The 22216-nt window shown below is 47.1% G+C and overlaps 1 protein-coding gene across 5 annotated transcripts; it reads left to right on the top strand.

Moving 5' to 3' along the window:
- The first annotated feature begins 483 nt into the window (after positions 1–483).
- MS4A1 (membrane spanning 4-domains A1) lies at positions 484–21989 on the top strand. Of its 5 annotated transcripts, XM_039911401.1 has the most exons (9): positions 484–649; positions 11845–12017; positions 12232–12351; positions 15574–15630; positions 17156–17167; positions 17270–17374; positions 19789–19890; positions 20982–21039; positions 21618–21989. In XM_039911401.1, exons 2-9 carry the CDS (start codon positions 11859–11861, stop codon positions 21749–21751), a joined length of 747 nt encoding a protein of 248 aa, XP_039767335.1. In that variant the 5' UTR covers positions 484–649; positions 11845–11858; the 3' UTR covers positions 21752–21989. The 5 variants fall into 5 exon arrangements, with proteins under 5 accessions (XP_039767335.1, XP_028915193.1, XP_028915196.1 ...); XM_029059360.1 differs by having other exon boundaries at positions 17156–17374; XM_029059363.1 differs by having other exon boundaries at positions 17156–17374; positions 21596–21761.
- The last annotated feature ends 227 nt before the right edge of the window (positions 21990–22216 follow it).

Below are 22216 nucleotides of genomic sequence, written 5' to 3'. Positions count from 1 at the left end.
CCAAGCGCTTAGTACAGTTCTCTGCACACAGTAAGCACTCAGTAACTAGATTGAATGATCGAATGAATCTGATGCTTAGCTGAGGAAGGATCAGAAGGGCAGGGGAGATGTTTGCAGGCCATGGGGGCTGAACATTACTGGTCCTAACTCCAAGGTGGCTTTAGAGAGTCTCCCAAGATTCAAAATAAAGGAAAAGCCAACGGGGCTTGCAGCGGGCCCAGTAACTCCCATCGGTGGGGTTCCCCTGAAGTTCCAAGGCCACCCTACCACTCCCAGATCTACACCTGCCCTCTGGGTGGGAGCTTCAAAGTTCTTCTAATTAAGGTAGCCCCATCCCCCTACACATCCCTTAGGAATCCTTTTTCAGGAAGTGAAACTGATTGGTGTTTCAGAGCTCTTTAAGCCCCTTCTGCTCCAGTGATTGTGGGTAAAAACAGGGGTTGAGGGGGTAAAGACCAAGTTGACGGTAGCTGGGTATTTCCGGCCATCTGGTAGCACCCGGCCCGGGCCCGGCTCTGGCCCTGCTCCTCCGTCAGTTAATACTCGAAGCAGCAGCAGCAGCAGCAGCAGCGGTGGAATCTGAAATCTGCAGGCAGCACCTCTCCCCGTGGGCTTCACCAACTGGACAGCGGATTTCCTGAAGAGACAGGTACCATTTATATTTCGCCTCAGTTTACCCAGGAGTCAGAAGGATCTGCTTGGCGTAGTGAGAAGCAGCGTGGCATAAGATAGGAGCCGCATGGCGAGGTGGTTGGAATCTGGGCCTAGGAGTCAGAAGTTCTTGGGTCTAATCCCGACTCCACCCCTTGTCTGCTGTGAGACCTCGGGCAAATCCCTGCACTTATCTGTGCCTCAGTTACCTCATCAGTAAAATGGGGAATGAGACTGAGAGCCCCAGGTGGGACAGGAACTGTGTCCAACTTGATTTGGGTGGGACAGGAACTGTGTCCAACTTGATTTGCTTGTATCCACCCCAGTGCTTAGTACAGTGCCTGGCACGTAGTGTGTGCTTAACAAATTCCATTATTGTGATATGATCATCTGCGTTCTAATTCTTGACCCTCCACTTATCTGTTGTGCGACCTTGGGCAATTCACTTAACTTCTCTGTTCCTTAGCTATCTCGTCTGCGAAATGGAGATTAAGACTGTGTGCCCCATGTGAGACATGGACTGTGTCCAACCTGATTAGCTTCCATCTACCTCAGCGATCAGTAAACATTTAACAAATACCATTAAAAATATTACCCCATTTTAGAACGGGTAACGAGACCTCAATAACAGCATTGTTCATGATGGGAAAATAATGCTGAAATGGAAAGATTCAACAGTTGAGAAGGCCAGAAAGTTCCCATGAACTTTGTAACTTCAGGTTCGGTCACTTTAGACCTAAGTTTCCCTTTTAGTAAAATCGCTATATGTGCCTACCTGTTATAAAAATGTGAACACGGTAAGCATCGTGATTTGAATAAGACCAAATCTTACGCTGCTACTTCCATATCTGGTTATCTCTTGGATTAAAAAAAAGTTTGCATTTTGGCACGCGTCCAATTTGACTTTGTTTTAAAAGGGGCGTTTTAGAAAATGTGTGAAATGATGTCTTAAACACAATTTCAGGTCCACACAGCATTAAAAGTCAAAAGTTGGTAATTAGGGGACACGGCGTGACCTAGCAAAGGAGCGTGGGATTGGTATTGGGCAAGTCACTTAACTTCTCTGTGCCTCAGTTCCCTCATCTGTAAAATGGGGATTAAAACTGTGAGCCCCACGTGGGACAGCCTGATTACCTTGTATCCCCCAGCGCTTAGAACAGTGCTTTGCACATAGTAAGCGCTTCACAAATACCACCATTAATTAATTATTCAAAGGATCTGCTCCCAGACTGAGCCTCCCTTTTCCTCTGCTCCTCCTCCCCTCCCCATCGCCCCGACTCCCTCCCTCTGCCCTACCCCCTTCCCCGCTCCACAACACCGTGTATATTTATACATAAATATTACTCTATTCATTTTATTAATGATGCGTATATACCTATAATTCTATCTATTCTGATGCTATTGATGCCTGTCTACTGGTTTGGTTTTATGGTGTGCCTCACCCTTCTAGACCGTGAGCCCGTCGTTGGGTAGGGATTGTCTCTATCTGTTGCCCAATTGTACTTTCCAAGTGCTTCAGGAATTCAGGAATAAGTAGAGGTTAGCAGCGTGGCTCAGTGGAAAGAGCTTGGGCTTGGGAGTCAGACGTCATGGGTTCGAATCCCGGCTCTGCCACTTGTCAGCTGTGTGACTGTGCCTCAGTTACCTCACTTCTCTGTGCCTCAGTTACCTCATCTATAAAATGGGGATTAACTGTGAGCCTCACGTGGGACGACCTGATTACCCTGTATCTACCCCAGCGCTTAGAACAGTGCTCTGTACATAATAAGCGCTTAACAAATACCACCATTATTATTATTATTATTTTTAAACAAAGTCTCCCTACAATCCCGTAAAGATCCTAAAGCAATGTTTTTAAAGATCGAAACTGAATGGTAAGAGTTAACTAGGAGCCTCTCATTTCTCAAAAGGGTCATAGCTTTATAAACTGCCCAACTGTAATGTGCCTCTGAATAATATTCAGATGTGCTTGCATACGCAAATGAATGCAAAGGGAAAAATTTCATCCGATGGCAGCTGATGACAAGAAAAGACGAGCTACAAAACTGTATTGCAGTATCTGGGCAAGTAGTGCTTATAGTAATGGGACAACCTGATTACCCTGTATCTATCCCAGCACTTAGAACAGTGCTCAGCACACAGTAAGCGCTTAACAAATACCAACATCATCATTTTTATTAATGGTAGGTAGAAGGAACCGAACACTGCATGCGGAAGTCTCTACTGGATGGCAAAGTAGAGAAAGTAGAGAAGCAGCTCGGCTCAATGGAAAGATCCCGGGCTCGGGAGTCAAGGTCATGGGTTCTAATCCCGGCTCCGCCTTTGTGAGTTGTGTGACTTTGGGCAAGTCACTTCACTTCTCTGTGCCTCAGTTCCCTCATCTGTAAAATGGGCATCAAGACTGTGAGCCCCAAGTGGGACAGCCTGATTACCTTGCATCTATTCCAGCGTTTAGAACAGTACTTGGCACATAGGAAGCGCTTAACAAAATACCATCCTCCTCATCATCATCCAAGCCAGATAAGGTCAAAGACACAGTCTCTACCTGGGAGGATCTCACGACCTAACAGGGGAGACAGGCAGACGCAAACTGTATGTATGCAGTGGAAGCAGGAGGAAAAAAACAGAGATAAAATTTGTAAGAATTCAAGTAGGCAAAAATAAATAAAATGGTGCAGAAAAGACTAAATAAACTGATCGATAAATCAATATATATGCAAGCGCTAAGGGTGACTTTGAAGATGAGAAGGGCGGTATTTAGGTGAGGAACGCTTCCTGGAGAAAGTGGGTTCTCAAGAGGCTTTTTGAGATGGGGAATCAATCCAGGGTATTTATTGACCACATACTCTGTAGAAAGCATCGTACTAAACACTTGGGAGAGTACAATACAAAAGAGATGGTAGACACGATCCTTAATAATAATGTTGGTATTTGTTAAGCGCTCACTACGTGCCGAGCACTGTTCTAAGCGCTGGGGTAGACACAGGGGAATCAGGTTGTCCCACGTGGGGCTCACAGTCTTACTCCCCATTTTACAGGTGAGGGAACTGAGGCACAGAGAAGTTAAGTGACTCGCCCACAGTCACACAGCTGACAAGTGGCAGAGCTGAGATTCGAACTCATGAGCCCTGACTCCAAAGCCCGTGCTCTTTCCACTGAGCCACGCTGCTTCTCTAGGCACAAGGAGCTTACAGACTAGAGGGGGAGACAGATATTGAAAAAAATGACAAATGGCGATGTACACAAATGCTGCGAAGGTGGAGTGAAATCAAAGTGTTTCATTCGGTCGTATTTATTGAGCGCTTACTGTGTGCAGAGCACTGTACTAAGCACTTGGAGAGTACACTTTGGCAACAGATAGAGACAATCCCTACCCAACAATGGGCTGACAGTCTAGAAGTGGGGGAGACGGAAAACAAAACAAGTAAACAGTCATCGATAGCATCAATATAAATAGAATTATAGATATATACTCATCATTAATAAGATAAATAGAATAATAACTATGTACATATATACGCAAGGTAGGTAGAGCAGAGGGAGGGAGTCAGGGACAGGAGGAGGAGCAGAGGAAAAAGGGGGTTTAGTCTGGGAAGGCTTCCTGGAGGAGGTGAGCTTTCAGTAGAGCTTTGAAGAGGGGGGAAGAGAGCTACTTTAGTGGAGGTGAGGAGGGAGGGCATTCCAGGCCACTGGTAGGATGTGGTCCAGGGGCCGACGGCGGGACGGGCGGGAACGAGGGCCAGTGAGGAGGTTAGCGGCGGCAGAGGAGCGGAGTGTGTGGGCTGGGCTGTAGGAGAGAAGGGAGGTGAGGTAGGAGGGGGCCAGGTGATGGAGACCTTTGAAACCAATAGTGAGGAGTTTTTGCTTGAGGTTCAGCCCCAAGTGCTCAGGCAACACAGAAAGGAGAGCAAATAGGGGGAGTGAGGATTTAGGCAGGGAAGGTCTCTTGGAGGATATTCAATTTTAGTAGGGCTTTGAAGATGGGAAAGTGATGGCCTGTTGGATATGAACGGGGAGTTCCAGGCCAGAGTTAATAATAATAGTAATTATGGTATTTGTTAAGCATTTACTATGTGCCAAGCACAGTTCTAAGCCCTGGGGTAGATACGAGGTAATCAGGTTGTCCTACGTGGGGCTCACCGGCTTAATCCCCATTTTATAGATGAGGTAACTGAGGCACAGAGAAGTGAAGTGACTTGCCCAAGGTCACACAGCAGGCAAGTGACGAACCCACGTCCTCTGACTTCCAGGGCCGTGCTCTTGCCATTAGGCCGTGCTGCTTTTCTGTAGGTAGGACATGGACAAGGGGTGGGAGGTAAGATAGACGAGACAGAGGTACAGAGAGTAGGGTGGCATTGAGAAGTGAAGTGCTTGGGTTGGATTGGGATAGGAGATCAGCGAGGTAAGGTAGGACTAAGAGAGCTGATTAAGGGCCTTAAAGCTTTGGTAAAGAAATTCTTTTTGGACTGCGAGTTGTTTATTTTTTTAATATAATTTCCCTATTTATATTGACGCCTGTCTCCTCCCCTAGACTGAAAGCTCACTGTAGGCAGGGAATGTCTGTTTATTGTTATACGCATTCAATCGTCTTTATTGAGTGCTTACTGTGTGCAGAGCACTGTACTAAGTGTTCGCTATATCATACTCTCCCAAGCCCTAATTACAGTGATCTATACACAGTAACACTCAATAAAGACGATTGAATGAATGAATGAATTAATTAATTAATTTTAGCAAAATGACCTGGGTAGCATAGTGAAGTGTGGACTGGAGAAGGAAGCGGGCTGGTGGATGCGAAGCAGGGAGATTTCAAGCTGGAGGAAGAGTACGAGAACTGACATGAAAGAGTCGAGAGCAAGTTACAAATAAAAGCTTGGCTTGGAAGGGGCGAAGAGAGTTGATACGTAAAAGGGAGAAAGACTCGAAGCTAGTGATCAGGAATTTTTGTTTCACGTTGAAATAAATGGGAAGCCATTGGCAGTTTTTGAGGAACAGACGTGATGAGTGCTCAGTAACGTTAGAGGAAATGATCTACGCAACAAAATGTGGAATAAATTGAAAAAGGAGAGTCCGGAAGCAGGGAGACCTGTTGAAAAAACTGATGCATTAATTCATCCAGGAGATGGTAAAACCTTATATCAGAGTGGTGGCCTTTTGGCAGGAGAGATTTGAGAGAAAGGGACAGATTTGTGAAATACTGTGGAAGAAGAACTCACAGAATTTTGCCCCAGACTGATTGTGAAGGTTGGAAGGGAGTGAGAAGTCAAAGATGAAGCAGAGGTTCTGATCTTGTTGCACAGAGAAGGTAGTGGTATTGCCAACTAGGATGGGGAAGTTGTGAGGAGGTGAGGGTTTAAGAAAGGAAGATGAGTTCAGTTTTAGCCATTTTGAGTTTATAGCTCTCTAAGGGTGATATTCAAGAAAGAAAGTTGCAATCCATCAGTGCTTGATGATCAGCTCAGAACAAAATAGAAACAAAACATCAACTAGAAAAATTTTGAATAAATGGATCCTATACCCCTCTGACCAATACCTAGATCCACTACGAAGCCTGTGGGCCAACAAAAATAACTCCATCCGTATTCCTTTATAAATCCTGGGAGGTTGACTTTGAATCAATTTGACCAGTCAATTTTAAACTGGGGAAACAGCATGGCCTACTGGAAAGAACATTAATCTGGGAGTCAGAGGACCTGAGTTCTAATCGCTGTTCTCCCACATGCCTTCTGTTGTGAACTTGGGCAAGTTATTTAACTCCTCCGTGTCTCAATTCCCACACCTGTAAAATGGGGATACCTCTTCTTTCTTCTGTTTCCTCATCTGTAAAATGGAATCCATTACCATTAGACTGTGAGCCCCAGGTGGGAGAGGGACTGTGTCCAAAATGATGATCTTGTATCTACCCCAGGGCTTGGTAATCCATCATTCAATCAATCAATGGTATTTATTGAGCACTTACTATGTGAAGAGCACTGTACTAAGCGTTTGAGAGGCTACAGTACAACGGAATTCGCAAACGAGTTCCCTGCCCAGAACGAGCACATCGTCTAGAGAAGTCTAGTCTTTGCACATAATAGGCACTTAACAAATGCCATTATTATTATTTTTATCATTATTATTATTACAATTACCGTATTCTCATGCAAACACGGATTCAATATTGAATCGAAGATGATTTTCAGAATGTAAGTTTGTCTGCCCATTGATCTTTCCTTAGAGGTTTTCCACTGTTTCATCCTAGTCATCAGATATTTCTGTTTCAGTAACCAGGACAGAATATGAGCTGCGCTAGAGCGTGAGCTGGCTGTGGACAGGAATGTGTCTGTTGTTATATTGTACTCTCTGAAGCGCTTAGTACAGTGCTTTGCACACAGTAAGCGCTCAATAAGTACGATTGAATGAATATATCTGTCAATTAAATATTTTTCTACTGTTAGAGCCCTCTCCTCTCCCTCAGACACACAGGTAGTTGAGGGAGGTTATTTGGATAGCATTTCAAGAACAATCACACTACCTAGGGAAATAAAAAAAAGCATGAGCATGAGATTGGCACAGCAGGAAAAAAAAAAATTTGTTCCTTTTCATTTTCAATCTCACTATTGCTGTGGGCATGAAATTCGATATGTGGCCAATTTTAGATGGGTGTCTTAGAAAGTAGAGGTCAAAATTGTATAGTCATCCTCGGTATTTGGAGAGGATGCGCTGACAGTGAAACTGACCTGAGTGTGTGTGTGTGCCTAAAAAGGTGAATGAATGATCCACAGTTCTGGCCAAATTATGTACACACAAAAATGCTGTTTATGCTTAATGTTTGTAGCTGTGGTTGTGAGAACTCAACCCCAAGAAGGAGTCATTCTGTCTCCTTGACCAGTTCCTTCAGGGTCATTTATGGATCATACTCATTATCAAATAGCGAGACGAGATCACGAATGAGGAAGTTCTGGAATGTAATTAGTCTCCTAGCATTGGAGCTGTGCTCAGTTTACCCTGGAAATAGCTTTCTCTTCTGCCTTCTCATTTCTCGTGAAGATTTTGCTCATAAAGAACCCCTTCCTTCTTGATAGCAATGTGCCAAGCTGGTCTCTCCTTAGCAAAGGACTCTCAGTTTCCATCTGGGACATAGCATCGTTGGAGGCTTTGTTTTATTGTGCCCTAAGAACGATTCTCTACCCTCCTTGTTTTCAGGGTCCCGATTTCAGCTCAAATATCCTGCTATTGCTCATTTCCTCACATGCCCCAACCAGTGTAAAATTGAGCACAGCTCCAACGCTAGGAGACTAATTACATTCCGGATCTTCCTTATTCGTGATCTTGTCTCGCTATTTGATATTGAGTATGGTCCATAAATGACCCTGAAGGAAGTGATCAAGGAGATAGAATGACTCCTTCTCGGGGTTTTCTCACAACCACAGAGATTAGAGAACACTATTCTCCGCAGACCTTTTATTTGGTCTAGATCTCGATATCATGTTACTGCAGCGTTCTTCTGAGCATCTCCTGAAGGACGTGTTGCCCTTCTTGATTTGATTTTCTACTGCCTTATATATTACTGGCTCACTGGTCAGTGTGCTGCCCAGGTAACAGAATTCTGTGATAGCATTTAGCTCCGTGTTGCCAATATACATTTTTAGTAGTGTGTGTGGTTTCCCTGATGCAGCCAATATATCATCTCAAAATACAGTTGTATTTTCCCCCTTGTAAATTCCACTCGCTACTGTTATTCCCTCCCTAGACTGTAAGCTCATTGCGGGCAGGGAACTTATCTACCAACTCCGTCATATTGTATTCTCCCAAGTGCTTAGTTTAGTGCTCTGCACTTAATAATAATAATGGTGGTATCTGTTAAGCGCTTACTATGTGCAAAGCACTGTTCTAAGCGCTGGGGGGGATACAGGGTGATCAGATTGTCCCACGTGGGGCTCGCAGTTTTAATCCCCATTTTACAGGTGAGGGAACTGAGGCACAGAGAAGTGAAGTGACTCGCCCACAGTCACACAGCTGACAAGTGGCAGAGCCGGGAGTCGAACCCATGACCTCTGTCTCCGAAGCCCAGGCTCTTTCCACTGCGCCACGCTGCTTCCCCTTGAGCACTTAGTAAGTGCTCAGTAAATATGACTGTTGATGATGATGATGATTCCATCCCCTTTTGCAGTGTTCTTTTGGAAAACCTCTGTCATCTTTTACTATTCATTTTTCAAACAGCGCTGTCTCATTTTGAAACAAGGTTGTAAAATTTACCGTTGTTAAAGTGCTTCTCTTCGTCTCCTCTGAAGTATTTTGCATTTCTCGTTAGAGCGGGTAGAGCCGATTTCAATTTGGCAGTAGATCATGGCAGATGTATTTAGTATAGGGAATAACAGTAATCAAAGAGCAATGTCAGTAGGTACCAAAAATGAAAGATTTTCAGTTAGTATCTTCTATCATACCATTGATCTTTTTATCCAGATAATGGCAAATCTATGATATGATAGGGAAAAGAGTCTTTCTGTGGAATAGGATGCATTGTGGTAATAAAGTTTTTCATTAAGCGCCCACGACTTGAAATGCACTGGACCAAGCAATTGGGAAAGTACAAGAGAAGCATGAAACACGTCCACAAGGAGCTTAACGCTTTAACATGGGAGGCAAACATAAATACGTTTACAAATGGGATGATCAAAATAAAGAAAGTGACGTTCCAACTGATCACATCTATATACACGAGTGCCGAAGGGGGGTATAAATATATGTGAATTCTTGAGGTGGCTGATAAGTTGCTGCGACTTGGAGTTTGCGATTTCATGGGGGAAGGTTGGTTGGAGGTGGTGGGATTTTAGAGGGGCTCCAAAGGTGGGCAGAGCTTTGGTCTGTCGGGTTAGGGAGGAAGAAAAGGGGATCCCAAGGTGGCAAAACAGTATGAGCGTGGGGATGGAGGAGGAAAGAGTCAGCCAAGAGCAAAGTCCAGCTGGAGCTCTTGGAATACTGGAAAATGAAATACTGTACTGTTTTACATGTTTTCATGCAAAAACTCACTCAAAAATCTTTCATTATTGGAACTACATATTAACAGTTCTATTGGATCATATAACCCTTTTTATCCGTTTTTTAAATGTATCTCAATTGTTCCAGTCTTTTTTTTTGTTTTTGGATCTTGAGACACAAGAACACACTTTACATTATTTCCTGTGGGGCACTATAGTTTGTTCAGCTTTCAGTGGCTCAAAATTATTTTCACGGAACCAATTAAAAGGAGTAACTGGGTGGAGCGGCATACGTGTCCTTGAACGTGGAGGAAATGAGGGTCTCCCCCACTTCTCTTCTGGAGAATCACATCCTTGAAATCCGTAGCTTCTTCATCTCCAGGGTAGGTTTCTTATCTGACTGTAATAACGGCTACAGCGGAAGTTGAACCTGCAGAATATGAAGTCCTGTTTCTGGCCCATTCTGGAACTCTCACTGAGGCCAAATTGGTCCTGGAATACGAGGTAACTTTACACCCTGGGTTAACAACCATCCAAACTCTTTATTATCATTAATATTATTATTATTACTGTATTTATTAAGAATTTACTAAACTGCAGTGCTTTAGTCATCTAGACTAAGCACCAGAGGCAGTTTGGCTTAGTGGACAGAGCGTAGGCTTGGGAGTCAGAGTCTGTGGGCTCTAATTCCGGCTCCGCCACTTGTCAGCTGTGTGACTTTGGGAAAGTCACTTCACTTCTTTGCTCCTCAGTAACCTCATCTGTAAAATGGGGATTAAGACTGCGAGCCCCACGTGGGACATCCTGATTACCTTGCATCTACAACAGTGCTCGGCACATAGTAAATGCTTAACAAACACCATCGTCATCCTTATTATTATTAGACTGTAAGCACACTGTGGGCAGAGCAGTTATAAATCTGTTATACTGTATATACTGTTATACTGTACCCTCTCAAGTGCTTAAGACGACGCTGTGCACACAGTAAGTGCTCAGTAAGTGCTTTGCTGGGAAGCAGTATGGCCTAGGGGATAGAGCATGAGCCTGGGAGTAAGAATGACCTGGATTCTAATCCCGGCTCCACCACTGGTCTGCTGGGTGGCCTTGAGCAAGTCACTTAACTTCTCGGTGCCTCAGTTACCTCATCTGTAAAATGGGGGTTAAGGTAATAATAACGTCGGTATCTGTTAAGCGCTTACTATGTGCGGAGCACCGTTCTAAGATAGCGAGCCCTTTGAGGGACCGGGACTACGTCCAACCTGATTAGCTTGTATCTACCTCAGGGTTTAATGCAGTGCCTGGCACATAGTAACCACTTAAGAAATGCCATGATAAATAAATAAATATGATCGGTATATTAATATGTGTCTAGCCCTGTTTTCTCTCCTATGACTCAGCACCTTTTTCGTAGCAGGAGAGTTTGAGTATGTTGATGAAGCTTAGAGTTGTCCCATAAAGGGCTACCCATAATGGATAAGTCTAAGCTGAAACATCAGACAGAGTCAATTCACCCACGCTGGGCATCAGCGTCATGGGAAAGAGTCAAAGACAGACGATCGAATGATCAAACGTCGATCAGAGACAATGGAGGAGCCTCAAGCTCGGCTTAGTGGAAAGAGCACGGGCTTGGGAGTCAGAGGTCGTGGGTTCTAACCCCGGATCAACCGCTTGTCAGCTGTGCGACTTTGGGCAAGTCACTTAACGTCTCTGTGCCTCAGTTACCTCATCTGTAAAATGGGATTAAGACTGTGAGCCCCGAGTGGGACGACCTGATTACCTTGCATCTACCCCAGCACTTAGAACAGTGCTTGGCACATAGTAAGCACTTAAACACCATCGTCGTTATTATTATTATTACTTTGTGGAAGAAGGCAATGGTCAACCACTTCCATATGTTTATGAGGAAAACTCTACGGATGCACATATCAGAACGACTTTATGACAGAAGATGGGACCTTCTGAAGAGGGTGCGTCCGTAGAGTCGGTAGGAGTCGGAGACAACAGGACGGACTTTAAAGAAGAGCACTGTTTTAAGTGCTGGGGATGATGTAAATAGAGTCGGTATGAGTCGGAGACAGCAGGACGGAATTTAAAGAAGAGCACTGTTTTAAGTGCTGGGGATGATGTATGGGGCTCACAGTCTAAGCGATGGCGGGGCTCGGGGGTGGATGTTGAGCAGAGTGAATTTAAAGGTGTGGTTCCTATAACTCTCTGCCTTCCAATCTTCTTACAGCATCTTCTACAATCATGATGACGCCAACGGGGTCAGTCAAAGGAACCGGAGCTGTCGACTCCGTAAAGAGCACTCAGGTCAGGCAGCCAAGTCAGAGAACGGTCCCCAGGAGAGCATCACGGTCCGTGGGTCCAACTCAGAGCTTTTTCATGAGGGAGGCCAAGCCTCTTGGGGTAAGCCTGTTCCTGTTTGTGGCAAAAAAACCAATTTTAATAGATTAATAGCGTTCAAATCCTGACCATCGAGACGGAGGCGGCGTGCAAGCCAGAAAGCGGGTGGATTGTGCGAATCTGATCCGCCCCAAACGTTTCCTATTTCTCCTTCACTCAGAGGGTGTCTGCCTCGGTGACATTTCTCTTTTCTTATACGGTCATTTTCTGTCTACAGGCCGTGCAGATCATGAATGGCCTGATCCACATCGCTCTCGGTGGGATCCTGATGGTCCCTTTGGGCGTATATGCTCCCATTTGTATTACCATCTGGTACCCTCTCTGGGGAGGCATTATGGTGAGTAGCTGAAAAGCGGCAGGGTGTAATGGATAGAGAGTAATGGGAGTCAGAAGGCCACGGGTTCTAATCCCCCTTGTCAGCTGTGCGACCTTGGGCAAGTCACTTCCCTTTTCTGTGCCTCAGTTCCCTCTGCTGTAAAATGAGGATTGAGACTGTGAGCCCCACATGGGGCAGGGACTGCGTCCAACCCGATTTGCTTCTATCCACCTCAGTGCTCAGTACAGTGCCTGGAACCCGGTAAGCGCGTAACAAATACCACGGTTATTATTACTGTTATTGTTAACATCCGGAAAAGGGATGCTGAGGATCTGTGCTCAGGAAAGTGTAGAGAATAGGCTATTCCCTCTGTGACCAATGTTTTAAACTTCCATACCCCTTCTCTCCATCATCAGCATCATCAATAACATTTTCCCGGAACTGCCGGCCTTTCCCCAGATGCAACGGAATCTCACCCCGCCCCACTCTGCAGGACTCTGCTTTTCTGCAGGGCAACTGAAAGGGAAAGACAACTGCAGTTTCCCCTGCCCTCCAGAGCTCACCATGAGCCGGGAATGGGTCTGCCGAGTGTCGCGATGTCCTCTCCCAAGCGTTTAGTACAGTGCTCGGCACACAGTAAGCGCTCAATAAATACGATGGAACGAATAAGTGAATGAAGATGCTTTGGACAGCGACCACTGAGGCTGTGTGCCCGGCTCCCTGCCTACTGGCAGTCCCAGTGGGGAAATGTATTTTGCCAACTCTCCACATAAAGGCGCAGGAAGTTCAATCCCTCGGTCAATCAATCCACGGTACTTACAGAGTGTTCACTCTGTGCAGTGCACTGTAACTAAGTGCTTGGGAGAGTTCCACACAATAGAATTGGTAACGCACATTCCCCCCCCCCCCCCCCCCCACAGCAAGTTTACAGTCTAGAGGGATTGTAAGCTAACAAAGCTAAAAAAACAAAAAAATAGTGAGCCCCACGTGGGACAATTTCATTACCCTCTATCTACCCCAGCGCTTAGAACAGTGCTCAGTACACAGTAAGTGCTTAACAAATACCATAATTACTACTATTATTAACACTATCCATCTCTCCTCTGCGTTTCGAAAACCTTCTCCCCTCTATGACACTATTCAGGGAGAGAGTGCCGGGTTCACCAAGAACCACCTCTGCCCAAAAGTATATTCTAATCAAGCCGACCCCACGCCCACGTCCCGCCTCTGTCCTGGAACGCCCTCCCTCCTCAAATCTGACAGACAATTACTCTCCCCCCACTTCAAAGCCTAATGGAAGGCCCATCTCCTCCAAGAGGCCTTCCCAATCTAAATCCCTCTTTTCCTCATCTCCTAATCCCTTCTGCATCCCCCTGATTTATTCCCTTTTGTCTCCCCTTCTTCCAGCCCCACAGCACTTACGTTCATATCTGTGATTTTATTTATTTGTGGTGCTGTTTCTCCCCGTCTCTAGACTGTAAGCTCATTGTAGGTAGGGAATGTCACTGTTTAATGTTGTATTGTACTTTCCCAAGCACTTGGTACGGTTCTCTGCACACAGTAAGCGCTTAATAAATACAATTGAATGAATGAATAAGCCTAAGTAAACCCAAGTCTAAACAATCTCTCGCAGAGCTTAATCTGGGTCGGGAATTATTCCCTCCTTTCCCCCAACTCTGAAAGATTCTATCTGGGAGAAAACTCACTCCTCTAGGCTGTAAGCTCGTCGTGGGCAAGAAATGTGACTATCAGCTCTGTTGTAGTAAACTTTCCCCAGTGCTTAACACAGTTCTCTGCTCACAGTAATAATAATAGTAACAACTGTGGTATTTGTTAAGCGCTTCCTGTGGGCCAGGCACTGTACTAAACGGATACAAGCAAATCCCTGTCCCACATGGAGCTCACAGTCTAAATCCCCATTTTACAGATGAGGAAACTGAGGGCCAGAGAAGCAAAGTGACTTGCCCGAGGTCACACAGCAGACATGTGGCTGAGCCCCGAGGGGAGAAGGTTTTTGGATCGCAGAGGAGAGATGGATAGCGTTAGCTTACAATCCCTCTAGTCTGTAAACTTGCTGTGGGCGGGGAATGTGTCTTACCAATTCTACTGTGTGAAACTCTCCCAAGCACTCAGTACAGTGCCCCGCACACAGTAAACACTCAGTAAGTACCACGGATTGATTGACCGAGGGATTGGCCTTCCGGTGACTTTACGCGGAGAGTTGGCAAACCTTCCACAGCGTCCTCCCTACGGAGAACTCACCCACTCCCATTTTATAGAATGCAAAAATGAAGGCAAGTACTCCGCTAAAGATTCCAGGGCAGGAATATAATAGACAGGGGTCAGGACGGCAGCTTCAACTCTCCCTGTCAAACCACTCTACCAAGGCCTCTAGGTTTGGTTGAATGGACAGAGACAGATGGGTATATTGCTAACTGGTGACCTCAATGAACGAATTAGACCAGGTGGTTGAAGAATTGAGCATAGCTAGGGTAAGTCAAGCAATACAGTTTTGTGGCTAGAGCACAGGCTTGGGTGTTAGAAGGACCTTCATTCAATATTCAGTCGTATTTATGGAGCGCTTACTATGTGCAGAGCACTGTACTAAGCGCTTGGAATGAACAAGTCGGCAACAGATAGAGACGGTCCCTGCCGTTTGACGGGCTTACGGTCTAATCCACCTGGATTCTAATCCCTGCTCTGCCGATTGTCTGCTGTTTGAGCTGGGGCAAGTCACCTAACTTTTCTTCATCTGTAAAATGGGGAGTAAGACCATGAGCCCCATGTGGGATAATAATGTTGGTATTTGTCAAGCGCTTACTATGTGCAGAGCACTGTTCTAAGCGCTGGGGGAGATACAGGGGAATCAGGTTGTCCACGTGAGGCTCACAGTCTTAATCCCCATTTTACAGATGAGGTCACTGAGGCACAGAGAAGTTAAGTGACTTGCCCAGAGTCACACAGCTGACAAGGGGGCAGAGCCGTGATTCGAACCCATGACCTCTGACTCCCAAGCCCACGCTCTTTCCACTGAGCCACGCTGGGATGCGGACCGGGTCCAAACCGATTAGCTTCTATCTACCTCACTGCTTTGTACTGTGCCCGGCACATAGAAAGTGCTTCGCGTGTGCCATAAAAAAGTCAATGTATTTGGGTTGGGAAAGGGAAAAGGGATTTTTTTTGAAGGTTTATTATTGAACTATTTAACGAGTAATTTTTTTTTTTTTGGCTTTCTCCTCACAGTTCATCATCTCAGGGTCGCTCCTGGTGGCAGCTGAGAATTCTCCTTCTAATATTCTGGCAAGTTAGAATGTTCTTCTTTACCATTCTTGAGAAATAGCCCCAGATTAGCTCTGTCTGTATGCCCATGAACTATTCTCTCACAGAACACCTGGAGGAAAAGGCAGAAGTCTTGATAGCCAGGAAATGGCTAAGATTGAATTACCCCGCAGCCCAGAAGAAAGAACTCTCCAAAGGGGTTTGGGACTTCATTCGTTCACTCCAGTCGGGAGAATAATCTGACGAAGGGAGAGGTGATCTCAGATAATTGAACGGACCAAGTTCACTTCTATCCACCACCTTCTCCGTGGCACGTTAAGAATAGCACCGACGCATAAAAAGGATCAGTTAACGACGTGGCCTGGGGGGAAGGTCGCCATCCTGGGAGTCACAGGACCTGGGTTCTAATCTCCGTTCTGCCTCTTGTCTGCTGAGTGACCTCGGACAAGTCAATTAACTTCTCTGGGTCTCAGTTTCCTCATCTGTAGAATGGGGGATTCAATATGGCGCCTGACCTAACAATAATAACTGTGGTATTTGTTAAGTGCTTACCGTGTGCCAGGCACTGTACCAAGCGCTGGGGTGGATACAAGCCAATCGGGTTGGACACAGTCGCTGTCCCACACGTAGCTCACAGTCTCGATCCCCGTTTAAAGATGAGGTTTACTGAGGCACAGAGAAGTGAAGTGACTTGCCTAAGGTCACACGGCGGACAAGAGGTGGAGCCGGGATTAGGACCCAGGTCCATCTGACTCCCTGGTCCGTGCTCCATCCGCTACACCAGCGTGCTTCTCGTAAACTGATTATCTTTTATCCGGGCCTGGGAGTCAGAAGGTCCTGGCTTCTAATCGTGGCTCTGCCACATGTCTGCTGTGTGACCTTGGGGAAGTCACTTAACTTCTCTGGGCCTCAGTTAACTCATCTGCGGGGATGAAGAATGTGAGCCCCACGGGCGACAGGGACTGTGCCCATCCTGGTTAATTTGTATCTATGCCAGCGCTTAGAGCAGTGCTTGGCACATAGTAACCGCTTAACAAGTACCAAAATAAGAAGAAGAATAACAAAAGCCAACATTATAATTTTTATTATAATAATGGTGGAATTTGTTAAGCACTTACTATGTGCAAAGCACTGTTCTAAGCGCTGAGGGGGGATACAAGGTGATCAGGTTGTCCCACGTGGGGCTCCCAGTTTTAATCCCCATTTTACAGATGAGGTAACTGAGGCACGGAGAAGTGAAGTGACTTGCCCAAAGTCACACAGCAGAGGATGGGGGATTTGAACCCATGACCTCTGACCCCCAAGCCCGGGCTCCTTCCACCGAGCCACGCTGCTTCTCTTCTTAAGATCTGTTAAGCCTGACTCTCTCCTTCAACTTTCCCCTTTCTGCTCTCGTTCTCATCTTCGCTGGGAAGACAGGATTTGCACACCCTAAATTCGCGGCCCTCCCTGGGGACAGGTTTCCTCCCTCTCCTCCTTCTAGGCGTTTAGGCGTCCTGCGCGGGAGGGACCTCGACGATATCCATTCTCTGTGTTTTTATTCTAGGCCAAAGCCAAGGTGGGAATGAATGTCATTAGCCTGTTCAGCGCAATTACTGGGATCATTATTCTGATCATGGACGTATTTAATATTACCATCTCCCATTTTTTCAAAATGGAGAGCCTGTACCTTGCTAAGACTTCCATGCCGTACATCAACATCTACAGCTGTGAGCAGAGTGGGATTTCTCAGCAGTACTGCCTTGGCATGAGGGCTGCCTTTTTGGTAAGTGCCCGGTTGGTGCGAATCCGCTGGTTTCCCGGGCACCCGGGGATCACGTCGTGGGAGGAAGATCCCCGACTGATATGGACCGCTTTGCTTTTCGGTTGCTTGGGGCACCGCAGACGAAGCAGCGTGGCCCAGGGGATGGAGCACGGGCCTGGGAGCCAGAAGGACCGCGGTCCTGCTCCCCGCTCCGCCACTCTGCCGGGTGAGCTGGGGCAAGTCACTTCACTCCTCTGAGCCTCGGTTTCCTCATCCATAAAATGGGGATTAAGACTGTGAGACACCTGTCACTTGCGGACTGGTGACCTCGATGAATGAATTAGACGGTGAATAATCACACTGTGAGCCCTGTGTGGGATAGGGACTGCGTCCAATCTGATTATCTCGAATCTACCCCAGCACTCAGAACGGTGTCTGGCACATAGTAAGCGCTTAACGAATGCTATTATTATTATTATTCATTATAATTATATAGAAAGACAGCATGACCTAGTGGAAAGAACACCAGTTTGACAGACAGGAGACCCAGGTTTGAGTCCCAGCTCCACCCCATGTCTTCAGTGTGACTTCGGATAAGTCACCTCATCTGAGGCCTGAGTTTCCTCTTCTCTAAAATGGGAAGAAAAGCACCTTCCTTCCCTCCCTCTTAGAACTGTGACCCGGGGTAATAATAATAATAACTGGGATATTTGTTAAGCACTTACTGTGTGCTAGGCACTGCACTAAGTGCTGGGATGGATACAAGGTCATCAGGTTGGCCACATGGGGCTCTCAATCTTAATCTCAGAGAAGCAGCGTGGCTCAGTGGAAAGAGTCCGGGCTTTGGAGTCATAGGGCATGGGTTCGAATCCCGGCCCCGCCACTTGTCAACTGTGCGACTCTGGGCAAGTCACTTCACTGCTCTGTGCCTCAGTTACCTCATCTCTAAAATGGGGATGAAGACCGGGAGCCTCACGTGGGACAACCTGATGACCCTGTATCGCCCCCAGCGCTTAGAACAGTGCTCGGCACGTAGTGAGCGCTTAACAAATACCAACATTATTATTAATCACCATTTTACAGATGAGGCAACTTGAGGCCCAGAGAAGTGAAGTAACTTTCCCAAAGTCACGGGTGGTGGAGGCGGGATAAGAGCCCAGGTCCTTCTGACTCCCAGGCCCACGCTCTGTCTATTAGGCCATGATTTTACCACAGATTTTAGCACAGAATAAATAAGATCATGATTAATCTGAATTCATGAAGTGACGGGATTGTCAGGGGCTGAATGGCACTGGTGGATCTGGCCCCAGCCAAGCCCTAGGAACTTGATATCTGAATCTGGTCTTCACCTGGTTGGGAAAACGTTACAACCTGGTCTCTCTCCTGCAGCAACAGGGATCCATCCAGTCAGACACTCACCCGATAGTATTTCTTGAGTGCTTACTCTGTGCAGAGCACTGCACTAAGCGCTTGGGAGCGTACAATAGAACAGATACATTCCCTGCCCACAACCACTGTGAGTCCAGCCACAGTGTGACTGCCAACATAAAAATAATAATAATAATGATGATGATGGTATTTGTTAAGCGCTTACTACGTGCAAAGCATTGTCCTACGCGCCGGGGGATACAAGGTGATCAGGTGGTCCCACGTGGGGCTCCCAGTCTTCATCCCCATTTTCCAGATGAGGTCACTGAGGCCCAGAGAAGTGAAGTGACACGCCCAAAGTCACACAGCTGACAAGTGGCAGAGCGGGGATTAGAACCCATGACCCCTGACTCCCAAGCCCGGGCTCGTGCCACTGGGCCACGCTGCTTCTCTAACATCAAGATCAAACCAACCTTAAACGGAAAGATGGAGCGACCCAGCGGGCAGATGGGGCAGGTTGCGGGGGAAAGCCATGTCCAGTTCTGGCACCAACAAATGGTTTGGGAGTTCAAGGTTTTCCCAACCTCTGGGCTTGGGATTCGTGAAAGTCAACCCAGGATTTTTCCAAGGAATTCTGATAATGGAAAAATTAGTCATTCCTAACTTCGTTCAGAATTTGGCTTGAAGGACGGGAAAACGTAAAAATCACAGAGAAAAATACAGTTTGTCTCAGGCACAGGGAAGTTGGTGACTTATCCAAGATGATTCAGCGAGTCCAAAATGGAGTTGGAATCCAGGCCTTCTGATTTTTAGTGTTAGAGGCTTCAGTACTCCTGCATTTCAAAATGACCTGAAATTGTTTGGGTTTTTTGGCGGGGAGGGGAGAGATTTCTGTATGCCACTTAGGTGATACCCCTTGAAGGCAGAGATCACGTGTTCAGATTCCGTTGTCCTTTACCAAACTCTTACAGGAGAGCTTGGCGCTCAACAGGCATCTAGTAAATAATGGTATTTTGAAGGTTGCCCGGGCACTGATTTCTCTTCCTCTTTCTCCTGATGGCATGCAGGGCATTTTGTCAGTGATGCTGACCTTTACCTTCCTTCAGAACTTTGTTGTGGCTGGCATCACCGAGAACGAATGGAGGGGTCTGTGCTCCACGGCTAGAACGGTGAGTATCGGCCGGCCCTGAGAGCTGCGGGGAGTGAGAAGGGAGGAAGGTGGAAACTTCTAGGCGGGAAGCTCCTCTCTAGATTGGAAGCTCCTTTCTAGACCAGAAGCTCCTCTCTAGACTGGAAGCTTCTTGTGGGTCTTCCCCTCTAGAGCGTGAGCTCATTACGGTCAGGGAACGGGCCCGCCAATTCCGTTGTATCGTCCTCTCCCAGGCTCTTAATACAGTGCACTGTAAGCACTCAATAAATACCATTGGTTATAATAATAATTGTGATATTTGTTAAGTGCTTACTATGTGCTAGGCATTGTATTAAATGTTGGGGTGTACAGAAGCAAATGGGGTTGGACTCAGTCCCTGTCCCCCACGCAGCTCACGGTCTCAATCCCCATTTTACAGATGAGATAACTGAGGCACAGAGAAGTGAGGTGACTTGCCCAGGGTCACACAGCAGACACGTGGTGGAGCAGGGATTAGAGCCCCTGATGGATCGAGTGATTGTGGGCAGGGCACCTGTCTAGCAACTCTGTTACGTAATAACAGTAATTATTATGGGATTTGTTAAGCACTTACTAGGTGCCAAGCACTGTTCTAAATGCCGGGGTAGATACAAGGTAGTCAGATTGTCCCACGTGAGGCTCACAGTCTAAATCCCCCTTTTGACAGATGGGGTAACTGAGGCACAGGGAAGTTAGTGGCTTGCCCCAGGTCAGAGACCGGGCAAGTGACGGAGCTAGGATTAGAACCCAAGTCCTCTGACTCCCAAGCCCGCGCTCTTTCCACTAAGCCACGCTGCTTCTCAGTGCTCTCCCAGGTGTCTAGCATTATGCTGGACGTACGTTAAGTGCTCCATAAATACAGCTGAATGATTGATCGACTGAGGGGCAGCAGTCTGGGCCGGGGACTCGGTCCTAAAAACAGGTGATGCTGAACAGATTGCCGATTGCAGGAGTAGGAAAATAGGAACGTTGAGGGGAGGGAGGACAAAGGCCTAATTTGTCCTTTGAGTTCATTCCTCCCATGAGCCTGGGAGGTGAAACCAGAATTCGGCGAAGCGTGTCAAAAGGGATGCCTTTCTTTTTCCCTTTCAGGTTGAAAAAAGACACGGATCTCTGATCCGCCACGGTCCGGTGCCGTTTAACCCACAAGGTTGATGGGGGCGGGAGGCAGGCTGCAGGAGAGAAAGGCAGTCAGTCAGTCGACTGTATTTACTGAGAGCTGACTGTATACGGGACACTGTACTAAGCGTTTGGGAGAGTAGAATGTAACAATATAACAGATACATTCCCTACCCCCAGTGAGCCTACCGTCTAGAGGGGGAGATAGACATTGACGTAAAGGAATTAAATTACATATATGTATATAAGTGCTGAAGGGCCGGGGGGTGGGGGATGAATAAAGGGAGCCAAGGCGACACGGAAGGGAGTAGGAGACGAGGAAAGGAGGGCTTAGTCAGGGGAGGCCTCTTGGAGGAGATGGGCCTTCATTAAGACTTCGAAGGTGAGGAAAGCGATCGTCTGTCGGATATGAAGCGAGAGGACCTTCCGGGCCCGAGGCCGGAAGGGGGTGAGAGGTCCGTGGTGAGATAAGCGAGATGGAGGTGCGCCGAGAGGGATGGCACCAGAAGAGCGAAGTGTGCGGGTAGTGTCTGGGGAGGAAGGAGGGAGGTGGGGGGCAAAGGGCGACCATTTGCCTTGTGTTCCAGAATGTGGTTCTCCTGTCAGCAGCAGACAAGATGGAGCAGGCGGTCCAGTTAAACAACCTACCCTCCCAACACAGTGAAAGCGAGGCCGAAACCCTGCCGACCCTGACGGCCCAGGAAGAAGATACGGAAATAAGCTTCCCGGAACCCCCGCAGTAAAGACGACATCAGCGCCCCCGATTCGGGTTTAGCGTCGGAGCTTGCTAACGGGGAGACGAGGCTCCCCCCTCCTCATCCCTCTCCTTTCGCCCTCCCGTCTGCCTCCGAGAAGCGGCGGGACTGAGCCACCGAGCCATTTCTCAGTAGCAGAGGGAGCAGTGCCTGCAGCCAAGTGTATTTTCAGGGCAGGTGTCTTGAGTCGGTTTCTCTAATAAAAGGCAAGGGGTGCCAAAAGAACCGCGGAGGTTTCGTACCGTCGATGGATAGCAGCATGGCGTAAGCCCCGGCCAGAAGGTCATGGCTTCTGATCCCGGCTCCGCCGAGGTCTGCTGCGTGACCTTGGGCAAGTCGCTTCACTTCTCTGAGCCTCACTTACCTCATCTGTAAAATGGGGATTGAGACGGTGAAGCCCCACGTGGGACCGGGATCGGGTCCAACCCGATTTGCTTCTACCCAACCCAGGGC

Source organism: Ornithorhynchus anatinus, chromosome 3 (genome assembly GCF_004115215.2).
Source record: "Ornithorhynchus anatinus isolate Pmale09 chromosome 3, mOrnAna1.pri.v4, whole genome shotgun sequence".
NCBI lineage: Eukaryota > Metazoa > Chordata > Mammalia > Monotremata > Ornithorhynchidae > Ornithorhynchus > Ornithorhynchus anatinus.
This window is presented reverse-complemented; position numbering and strand designations above follow the sequence as displayed.

Coding starts and splice junctions, on each gene's coding strand:
- MS4A1 (XM_029059360.1), top strand. CDS start 11,859: ATGATGACGCCAACGGGGTCAGTCAAAGGAACCGGAGCTGTCGACTCC. Junction 17,375..19,788: donor GCATGAGGGCTGCCTTTTTG/GTAAGTGCCCGG, acceptor GATGGCATGCAG/GGCATTTTGTCAGTGATGCT. Junction 21,040..21,617: donor GGTGCCGTTTAACCCACAAG/GTTGATGGGGGC, acceptor TCCTGTCAGCAG/CAGACAAGATGGAGCAGGCG.